This window comes from Herpailurus yagouaroundi, unplaced genomic scaffold (assembly GCF_014898765.1).
Source record: "Herpailurus yagouaroundi ecotype Mexico unplaced genomic scaffold, PumYag 141, whole genome shotgun sequence".
NCBI classification, from domain to species: domain Eukaryota; kingdom Metazoa; phylum Chordata; class Mammalia; order Carnivora; family Felidae; genus Herpailurus; species Herpailurus yagouaroundi.
The window spans coordinates 74,726,845-74,737,794 of NW_024412396.1; the positions used below are offsets into that span (position 1 = coordinate 74,726,845).

The following is a 10,950-nucleotide window of genomic DNA, read 5'->3' on the forward strand; positions in this document are numbered from 1 at the left end:
TCTCTCTCTTCCTCTCTCTCTCTTCCTCTCTCTCTCTTCCTCTCTCTTTCTCTCTCTCTTCCTCTCTCTCTTCCTCTCTCTCTTCCACTTCCTCCCTTCGTTTCTTCTTTCTTTATAATGTTTATGTTATTTTTGAGAGAGAGAGAGAGAGCGAGCGAGCCCAAGCAGGGGAGGAACGGAGAAAGAGGGAGACACAGAATCTGAAGCAGGTTCCAGGCTCTGAGCTCTCAGTACAGAGCCCGATGCAGGGCTCGAACCCACAAACCACGAAATCATGACCTGAACTAAAAAGTCAGATACTTAACCAACTGAGCCACCCAGCCCCCAGTAAACATTTTTTTAAAGTTTTAAAATTTATTAGGGGAGGCGAATGGGGGAGGGGCAGAGAGAGGATCCCAAGCAGGCTCTGTGCTGTCAGCGCAGACCCCACCTGGGGCTTGATCTCACTAACCCTGAGCCGAAATCAAGAGTCAGATGCTTAACTAACTGAGCCACCCAGGCACCCGTTTTCACTTATTATTTTAAAATTATTAAAAAAAAATTTATTTATTTTTGAGAGAGAGTGCAAATGCACGAGCAGGGGTGGGTGGGTAAAGAGAGGGAAACAGAGGATCCGAAGTGGGCTCCACGTTGACAGCAGAGAGCCCGACATGGGGCTCGAACCCACAAACCGGGAGATCACGACTTGGGCCAAAGCTAGAGGCTTAACTAACAGCCACCTGTGAAACGGTCCCGTTTTCACTTCTTTTAAGTGAAATACAATTTTGACATAATTACTGCTGTTTCTAAATAACAGGCTTATGTTGCTGTCTGATGATTTTTTTTTTAAATTTTTTTTTTCAACGTTTATTTATTTTTGGGACAGAGAGAGACAGAGCATGAACGGGAGAGGGGGCAGAGAGAGAGGGAGACACAGAATCGGAAACAGGCTCCAGGCTCTGAGCCATCAGCCCAGAGCCCGACACGGGGCTCGAACCCACGGACCGCGAGATCGTGACCTGGCTGAAGTCGGACGCTTAACCGACTGCGCCACCCAGGCGCCCCTAAGATTTTACTTTTAAGTAATCTCTGCACCCAACGAGGGCCTCACACTTACAGCCTTGAGATCAAGAGTCCGTGCTCTACTGACTGAGCCAGCCAGGCACCCCTGATGGTTTTTCAGTTTTTGACTTCCCGTTCTAGATAATTGGGACTGAGCTCTTTCTTTGCTTCGCTTCACCACACAGGTGCTCCCCCTTTGCATCTGCATAAGCTCCCGCATAATTTAAATTTTGTTTAGGTGTGTCTTTACCGTTTCTATTCTTATGACCGTATAAATGCCAGAGCTGATTTATGTAATGAACTGTGTGATTGCTTTTCCTATTTGACCTTTTGTTTCCTTAGGAGTTAATTATCTTGTTTTCATTTCCTTTTTAAGTTGGTGCTGATTCACCCGCCGTCTCCAGCACTCGTCCGGTGGTGGGTGCAGAGCCCCGTCTTCCCCCCGGGGGACCCTGTGCCCTGTGTTCCATGTTTTCTTCTTGACTTCTCATTTTGCTTGAGCGCATCTTCCTGTAGCCTGAGAAATGGTGCATGAGAGGTAAAAGTTTGTGAGACCTTGTATGTCTGAAAATGTTGTTATTCTGTCCCCATGGTTGATGGAGAGTTTAGCTGGCTTTGGAATTGGAAATAATTTTCCTTCAGAGCTTTGGAGGCATTTGTTTAATTGCCTTTTGCTTCCAGTTTTGCTCTTGAGAAGTCTGAAGCCATTCTGATTGTTTAATTCTGTCTATATGACCCCTACCCCTGAGCCCCTGGGAGCGTGTAGGAGATATATATGTATCTATATCTGTTCTGTATCTGTATATTTAAGTTTATTTATTTTGTAAATAATATAAAACATTTATTTTGTAAATAAAATAAAACAGTGCAGGTGGGGAGAGGCATAGAGAGGGAGACAGAATCCCAAGCAGGCTCCGCACTGTCAGTGCAGAGCCCGACCTGGGGCTCCAACCCATGAAACCATGAGATCATGACCTGAGCTGAAATCAGGAGTCAGATGCTCAACCGACTTGAGTCACCCAGGTGCCGCAGGATATTCTCTTGTCACCACATTTTTATTTTCTTTAAAAAGTGTTTTTTTCATACGGTCCACATCCTATGCTTAGGACAGTGTCTGGCCTAGGTAGAGTTGGTGCCCAGTAAGTAATTAACTGTCACTGAGCTGGTTGCACCTCTCACCTCCTCCTTTGGAGGCCAAGGCCTAGCTGTTGGTGTTCTGCAGGCCAGGTCGTAGGTGACCGTTGGATCCTCCAGCCTCTCATGTTGCCTCGCTCAAGTTCCTGCCGCTCACCCGCCATGGCTCAGTGGACATAGCAGTCCTACTTCTCAGTTTGAAGCATCAACTTCTCATTGCACAGAATTGTCCACTTAATTTTGTAAAGATTTATTTATTTATTTTGAGGGAGAGAGTGAGCATGAGTGGGGGAGGGGCAGAGAGAGAGGGAGAAAGAGAGAGAACCCCAAGCAGGCTCTGCACTGTCAGCACAGAGCTCGATGCGGGGCTCGATCTCTTGAGTGAGATCATGACCTGAGCCAGGATCAAAAGTTGGACGCTCAACCGCCTGAGCCACCCACATGCGCCCAGAATTGTCCACTTTAAATTTGTCAGTTTTCATCATCCCTAACAGGAGTTGATTTTGTAACACTGAAGATTTCTCTTAGTCACTGGTGTGTTAGAGCAAGTAAACTCAGTCTTGGAGCACTTAGCTGGCTCAGTTGGTAAACGTGTGACTGTTGATCTTGGGGTCATGAGTTTGAGCCTCATGTTGGGTGTACAGATTACCTAAAATCAATAAATAAAATTTAAAAAACTCTCAGTCTTTGCCTAACCGGTTATGTTAAAGGACAAATTAAGAGAATAATTTTGGTATTAGTAGGGGATATTTTCAATTTTGCATATTACCTCTGCTTAGAGTATTTCAGAGTAGAAGTAAAGCAACAGAATATGCAAATTAATATTGCTGTCTGGTATTTTTGTCATACTTGAGTAATGGTGCCTTAGTGATATGCCAGTGTGTCAGTTACTGCTAGTCATATCTTTAGTTACTGTCAAGGTCTAAATCCTCTCCTTATGTGTATTCTGAGAAATTCATGATACAGACGAAGGTGGATGGTTCAGTTGCCTTGTCCATTTATTTCAGGTTTGAGCATGTAGGGATTTAATTTTCTTTTTATTTTTAATTAAACAAAATTTAACGTTAAAATTACTTTAGAGGGGAGAGAGAGCATGCAAGGGGGAGAGGGGGAGAGAGAGAGAGAGAGAAAAAGAGAGAGAGAAAATGAGAATACCAATACCAAGCAGGCTCCACACTCAGCACTGAACCCCATGCAGGCCTTAATCCCATGACCTGAGCCGATATCAAGAGTGACCTGAACAGAAATCGACAGTGGGCTCAGTGGACAGGGTGCTCAACTGACTGAGCCACCCAGGCACCCCTAAATTTTTTTCTGGGAGGGGGTTGGGAGGGAAGAGGGAGAGGGAGGGAGAGAATCTGAAGCAGGTTCCTGCCCAGCATGGAGCCCTGTGCAGGGCTCGACTTCATGACCATGGGATCATGACCTGAGCTGAAATCAAGTCAGATGCTTAACTGACTGAGCCACCCTTGCGTCCCTAATTTCTTTCTTAAATCAAGGGACTGTTTTGGTTTCCTGTATTTCCAAAGGGAAGTCAGGCCTTTGAAAGGACAACATTGTATAATTGACCCTTCAATAACACAAAGGTTCTAGGCCTCGACACCCAACACCTGACAGCCCCGTACAGTCAGAGATCTGCCTGTAACTTTGGACTCCTCAAACACTTAACTACTAATAGCGCACTGTTGACTGGAAGCCTTGCTGATGATATAAATAATTGATAAACATGTATTTTATGTTACATATATTATACGCTATATTCTTACGATAAAGTAAGGCAGAGGAAAGAAAACTATTAAGAAAACCGTAGAGAAAATGTATTTACGTTACAACACCATAAAATATCCACGTAGACGTGGACCTGCACAGTTCACACTCGTGTTCAAGTGTCAGCTGGACTCCCTCACTTCTGCCCTCTGGTAGTTCATAAGAGAGCATGTCTGTTTTTATTGTTTTTCAACTGGCATCTTAGAAATAAATATTGCCGGATTTTTGGGTTACAAAATGTTACATGTAGGATTTAACTGGGGATCTGAATGTGGAGATAAACTAGGTTTCTTGGGTGTTGTGTCACATGAGTCACATGAGTGATGTGAATCCTTGGATATGAGAGTCGTGTGTATTAAAAATACACATCAAGGGGCGCCTGGGTGGCGCAGTCGGTTAAGCGTCCGACTTCAGCCAGGTCACGATCTCGCGGTCCGTGAGTTCGAGCCCCGCGTCAGGCTCTGGGCTGATGGCTCAGAGCCTGGAGCCTGTTTCCGATTCTGTGTCTCCCTCTCTCTCTGCCCCTCCCCCGTTCATGCTCTGTCTCTCTCTGTCCCAAAAATAAATAAACGTTGAAAAAAAAAATTAAAAAAAAAATACACATCAAAACCATTATTCTACCCAATAAAAATAGCAAAGATTGAACCATGATTTAAAATAATGGAGACAAAAGTAGTTCTAAAATTAAAGAAAGGTGGAAGATTAAGCTTTAGGATTATTTTTCTCTTTATTATTTTAGGTAGTGACTTTTGTAATCTGTGGACACAGTACAGACTTTGTTGAGGATTTGAATGAGACAAGCAGCGTAATAGACCATAATAGCTTTGCCTGTTGAACGGTGGATTTGAGAGGTTTGACCATAAGAAGGGCTTCTCTTGTTTAAGGAGCTTAATTCAGATGTCAGATTTGTCAGGTGCTGTGTTGGAGATTATGCATTGAGCACTGAGTTCTTTTGCTTTCACAGAGCAAATAATGGGACTTCAAAGAGTTCTCTCTCTTTTTTTTGAAGTAAAAGCATAGACATAATTTTCCATGGCTAGTAAGAATAACCTGGGGCCAGATATTGAGTGTGTTACTCAGCAGGGAAGCGGGAGGGGAGTATTTGAGTACCATGTTCCAGGTGGGTTGGCTGTCTGTTGCCCCTTACATGTGGGGATTGAGGCTCCAAGAGGTTCCATGATAGGTGAGGGGATAATAGGGAGTTGGAATCAGATGTGCTGGCTCCCAAGGCTGGTTTATGCATTCATTTTAAAGTTTTTGTTAGGGGCGCCTGGGTGGCGCAGTCGGTTAAGCATCCGACTTCAGCCGGGTCACGATCTCGCGGTCTGTGAGTTCGAGCCCCGCGTCAGGCTCTGGGCTGATGGCTCAGAGCCTGGAGCCTGTTTCTGATTCTGTGTCTCCCTCTCTCTCTGCCCCTCCCCCGTTCATGCTCTGTCTCTCTCTGTCCCAAAAATAAATAAACGTTGGGAAAAAAAAAATTAAAAAAAAAAAACAAAGGAAGTGTACCATTAAAAAAAAAAATAAAGTTTTTGTTAGGTTGTTTAAGTAATCTCTGCACCCAACCTGGGGCTCGAACTCACAACACGGAGATCAAGAGTCGCACGGTCTTCCACCTGAGCCAGCCGAGCATCCCGTGTTTCATTGATTTATTGAGCACATACTTCCTGCATGCCTGTGGAGCGGCAGGCATTGTTCTGGCTGACTCATTGTTCCAGAATCACTGGGAAGCACACACAGCCCAAGAGTTGCAAGAAAGTCTTAGGGATGCTGTGGTTGCTAGGCTGACAAAGTGTGGTGTTTGAGCAGACGTAGAGTCCCGGTATTTTACCCTTTAGAAATCAGTGTAACCGTTACAAGAACCCTTTCAACTGAGAGTTTATTTGGCAAACTTGAGAAGTTTCTTATTTTAAGTGAACTCTTACCTATCTTTCTTTTAGTTTTCTGCCATTTTGTTCAGGGCCCGCTCTTTACCTTCACCTAGATGCATCATGTCTTCGCCTGAGGTTTCTTCTAGTTTCTTGTGGCACTTTCTTCACTTAATTTTTTTAATCAAAATGGAATTTAGTGTACAGTGACGGTAGGAATACAACACCTTTTTTCCCCCTAAATAGCCAGTTCCTTTAGCACTCTTTTTTATATAAGCTGTCTTTGGTCATAATGACTTAGCCTGGAACTTAAGAGAGCTACGGAGCAGTCTAAGCATGTATGCTGCTGTGGGTTTCCCTCTGAAGAAGTGGCATGCGTAGGTCTATTTATAGGATGGTGGGTTGGATGAGGGGGTATGGAAACTGCTATGATTGAGGGGTACCTGAGGGTGGCATGAGGTATGAGCTCGGGAAACGGAAGATTTGGAGAGTCCTCTGACTGAACCACAATATTTGAAATGTCTTGTAAGATAGTAAATATATTCTTTGTTTATATTAGAGGGGAGAAGTTGCCTCAATGATAGAAATTTAAGGAGGGAGATTGAACTCAGCAAAAGGAATAACTTTCTAACTACCTATCCGAGCAGTCTAACAAGGAATCAGCTGTCTTGCAAAGTACTGAGGCCCATGTTAGAGGTGTGTCTGCAGGTGTTGAGCGGTCACTTATCAGGGATGTTCCCGATTGCTTAGCTCCCAGGTGGAAACTGCACTGATTACGGTCAGCCACTGTGCTTGGTGACTCATCTGCATTCTCCTGTGCCTTTAACTGTCCGGACAGTAGGCCCCCTCTAATCCCTGGGACCCAGGGTAGTTTGGGGACTTCGCCCGTGCTGTGGTGGTGGAGCCAGGCTCTGCACCTGCTTGCTCTGGATTCTGAGGCCCATGCTTTCCACATAGCAGCACCCTGTCCTCTCAGTGCCTTTTTTTTTTTTTTTTTTAGTTTATTTATTTTGAGAGAGAGAGAGGGTGTATAAGTCGGGGAGGGGCAGAGAGAGAGAGAGAATCCCAAGCAGGCTGCACACTGCCAGTGCAGAGCCCAGTGTGGGGCTCTAACTCACAACCTGGGGATCATGACCTGGGCTAAAGTAAGCCCTGTAGGCACCCATCATCTCCGTTCTTAAGAGAGCTAAGTGCCTCCCAAGAGCATTTGGATCCTTAACTGATTTTCTGTTAAGAACAAGTTAAAAAGAAATCTACCTTGACTGCTCCTCCCACCCTTTTATTTGTGCACGTCCAGATGACATTTGTATTTATTATCCTTGTCTGTGGTTAAAGCCTCTACGAGAGTGTGAGCACGCGGTGCAGTGTCACCAGTTCTGTTGCATATTCCCTGAGGAATTAAATTTGGATTTCTTTTTTTAAATTAGTAATCTCTACACGCAACGTGGGGCTCAAACTCATGACCCTGAGATCAAGAGTCACACGCTCTACCGACTGAGCCAGCCAAGTGCCCCAGATTTGGTTTTCTTCAAATGTGTTGACTTATTCTTTAAATGTATTTACTTACTTGAGGTATCACCTCAGTTAAACGATTAAATTTTCCCATTTTGTTGTGATTTTTTTTCCTGTCTATGAATCCTACCTGGTAGGATTTTGCTATTCCTGTTTAATAGGAATTGCCCCTCCCCATTTTTTCTCTTTCGCATAAGCAAAACTGCCCTCTCTTCCCCTTTTATCAGCCTCCACTCGAACCTCTAAAAATAGGACAATGACCATCTTTGTGATTGGTTGGGATTTAATTTTTTTTTTTTTTAAGTTTTAAATGTTAGATCTGCTATAGTTAACATGCAGCGTGATGTTAGTTTGAGGTGGACAATATAGTGATTCGACAATGGCATAGGTCCCCTGGTGGTCATCCCAAGTGCACTCCTTAATCCCTATCACTTACTTCTCCCATCCCCCCATCTACCTCCCTGCTGGTGGCCATCAGTGTGTTCTCTGTAGTTAGGAGTCTGTTTCTTGGTTTGCCTCTCTCTGTCTTTCCTTTCTTGTTTGTTTTGTTTCTTAAATTCCACATATGAGTGAAATCATATGGGATTTGTCTCTCTCTGACTTATTTCACTTAGCGTTACACCCTCTAGATCCATAGAGGTTGCAAGTGGCAAGATTTCCTTCTTTTTTTTTTAATGGCTGAGTAATACTCCATTTTTGTCCATTCATCAGTCCATAGACATTTGGGCTTACCATAATTTGGCTATTGTTGATAATGCGGATGTAAACATTGGGGTGCGTGTATCCCTTCAAATTAGTGTTTTTATATTTTCCGGGTAAATACCTGGTAGTTCAGTTACTGGATTGTAGGGTAGTTCTGTTTTTAACTTTCTGAGGAATGGACAGGATTCATGGACATTGACATGATTTACTGCCCATTCATGCTGAGACAGGTGGTTTGAGTAGTGAAGTTGCTCTCACTTCTCACTAGAGTCTCCAGACTCTCCTTTGCATCCCCGAGTTTAATAGTGTCTGAAAAGACTGAGAAGGTGCTGGCTGGGTGTTTTGCTTTCCAGGGAGAGGCATGAGCCTCATTCTGGCAGAGGGCTAGGGAAGAGAGTACAGCGTATCTGCTGGGCTGTGATCATGCCACTACCACCGAGTTGTCTTCCCTTTCCTGGCACTGCCCAGCCCCATTCATTCTCCCCGCAGGCTCCTGCCTTCAGAATGCAGCTGTCCTCTGGCTTACTCCCCTGGACTCTGGCCTTGTCACCACGAGCCTCGAGCACCATGACCTGTGGCCTGACGAGGCTGCTCGCAGGCAGTGGGTGCTTTCCCACCTCTGCCCTGGCCCCTGTTGCTCCCCTGGCTGGGAGTGCCCTCCGCACTCCCGTCTGGAGGAGATGGGCTCATCTGGTAAGACTGCCTTACCTCAGGAGCGGTTTCTTCGTGTGTCTGGCCTCCCCTCTCCAGTGGAGGTGCCTGCTGTGCCCCGGCCCCCCCCCCCCCCCCCAGTTCATGCTCCCACCTCGCAGGCCCCGACAGTGCCTTTAGCTCTTGCTGCTCGTATATGCTTAGTTTATCTTCTGGTAGCCTGTGGGTCCCAGCTGTCTGCATTCTAGGCCCTCGTTTGGAGTTTCAGTAAGACACTTGGATCTTCTAGTTTGGGGAAAAAAAAGACTAAAATGTTGCATCATTTGGAAATTGCTGCCAAAGGTGGAGAGGGAGGTCTTCAGTTTGATTTTCCTCTTTTCTCTAGAGACACCTGCTCTGGACATCCACCTCTTCACCATCCTCCTCGCTGTGCATGGCGATCAGGCTGACACTTTGATGTAGTGCCGTTGAGATGTGAGCATTGGAAGCTGCTCCTGAAATGTTTTGTTAATTTGTTCAGCAAATATGTAGTTAGCATTTACTGTGTGACAGACTGGGACCGAGGCGGCCTGCTCTCCTGGATTTGCAGTGGGGTTGGAGAGCCATAAAGTAGATATATGACAGATGTAATGGCAATACAGACTGTCAGGTAGAGGAGTTACCTCTGTTCTTTTGTTGTTTTCTGAGTTCTTTGTGGTACAGAGGTGGATTTCTCTGAATAGTCCTACAGAGATAGCCTCTAAATTTCAAGAGAAATTGGCTCTCTTTATTTTCAGCTGGTCAGTTAAAAGGATTATTGGTTTTTTTTTAATTTAATTTTTAATTTTTAAAAATTTACATCCATACTAGCATATAGTGCAACACTGATTTCAGGAGTACGTTCCTTAGTGCCCCTCCTCCACTTAGCCCATCCCCCCCCCCACAACCCCTCCCATAACCCTCAGTTTGTTCTCCATATTTATGAGTCTCTTCTGTTTTGTCCCCCTCCCTGTTTTTATATTATTTTTGTTTCCCTTCCCTTATGTTCGTCTGTTTTGTCTCTTAAAGTCCTCGTATGAGTGAAGTCATGTGATTTTTGTCCATCTCTGACTAATTTCACTTAGCATAATACCCTCCAGTTCCACGTAGTTGCAAATGGCAAGATTTCATTCTTTTTGATTGCTGAGTAATACTCCATTGTGTGTGTGTGTATGTATACACACACACACACCACATCTTCTTTATCCATTCATCTGTTGATGGACATTTGAGCCCTTTCCATACTTTGGCTACTGTTGATAGTGCTGCTATAAACATGGGGGTGTGTGTATCCCTTCAAAACAGCACACCTGCATCCCGTGGATAAATGCCTAGTAGTGCAATTGCTGGGTCGTAAGGTAGTTGTATTTTTAGTGTTGTGAGGAACCTCCATACTGTTTTCCAGAGTGGCTGCACCAGCTTGCATTCCCAAGGAATTGACTTTTTGCAGTTATGCAAAAATAGCAATTTTCCACTGTAAAACTGTGTGTAGTTGTTAACATGGCCCTTTCATTAACTGCTTGGAGCCTTTACTCCCAAATCCTGGAATGAGTGGCCTGTATTTGGTACTTTGACACCGCTTCCCTTCACGCACCACTATTAGTACCTGCATTCACCACGTGGTCTGCCAGGGCTCAGGAGCTGCCCTAGGGCCTGTGATTTAGTGGGGCATGAGATAAGGTCCCTGGCCTTTTTTTTTTTTTTTTAATGTTTTTATTTATTTTTGAGAGAAAGAGACAGAGTGCCAGTGGAGTAGGGGCAGAAAGAGGGAGACAACCGATCTGAAGCAGGCTCTGAGCTGACAGCAGCGAGCTCAGTGTGGGGCTCGAACTCATGAGCCATGAGATCATGACCTGAGCTCAAGTTGACTTCTAACTGACGGAGCCACCCAGGTGCTCTGAGTCCCTTGCTTTTTATTTTTTTGTGTGTTTTAAGAGCTTATATATTTGTTTTGAGGGAGAGAGCAGGAGAGAGTGCATGGGGGAGGGGCAGAGAGAGAGGGAGAGAGAGAATCCCAAGCAGGCTCCATATGGTCAGCACAGAGCCCGACGCAGGGCTCCATCCCACGAACTGTGAGATCACGACCTGAGCTGAAATCAAGAGCCAGATGCTCGGAGCACCTGGGTGGCTCAGTCAGTTAAGTGTCTGACTTCAGCTCAGGTCATGATCTCACAGTTTGTGAGTTTGAGCCCTGTGTTGGGCTCTGTGCTGACAGCTCAGAGTCTGCTTCCTATCCTCTGTTCCTCTCTCTCTGCCTCCG

General features: G+C 45.1%; 1 protein-coding gene across 9 annotated transcripts in view; it reads left to right on the top strand.

The window, feature by feature from the left end:
- Window positions 1-10,950, top strand: part of KLC1 (kinesin light chain 1) — a 52,798-nt gene that overhangs the window by 1,811 nt on the left and 40,037 nt on the right. For 6 of the 9 annotated variants that reach the window (XM_040478324.1, XM_040478322.1, XM_040478325.1 and 3 more), the window contains one exon: window positions 1,418-1,579. In XM_040478324.1, the coding sequence (XP_040334258.1) occupies window positions 1,566-1,579 (14 nt within the window). In that variant the 5' untranslated portion in view covers window positions 1,418-1,565. Of the gene's footprint in view, window positions 1-1,417; window positions 1,580-10,950 lie in introns of those variants that run through there. The other 3 variants (XM_040478329.1, XM_040478330.1, XM_040478331.1) reach the window with 2 other exon arrangements.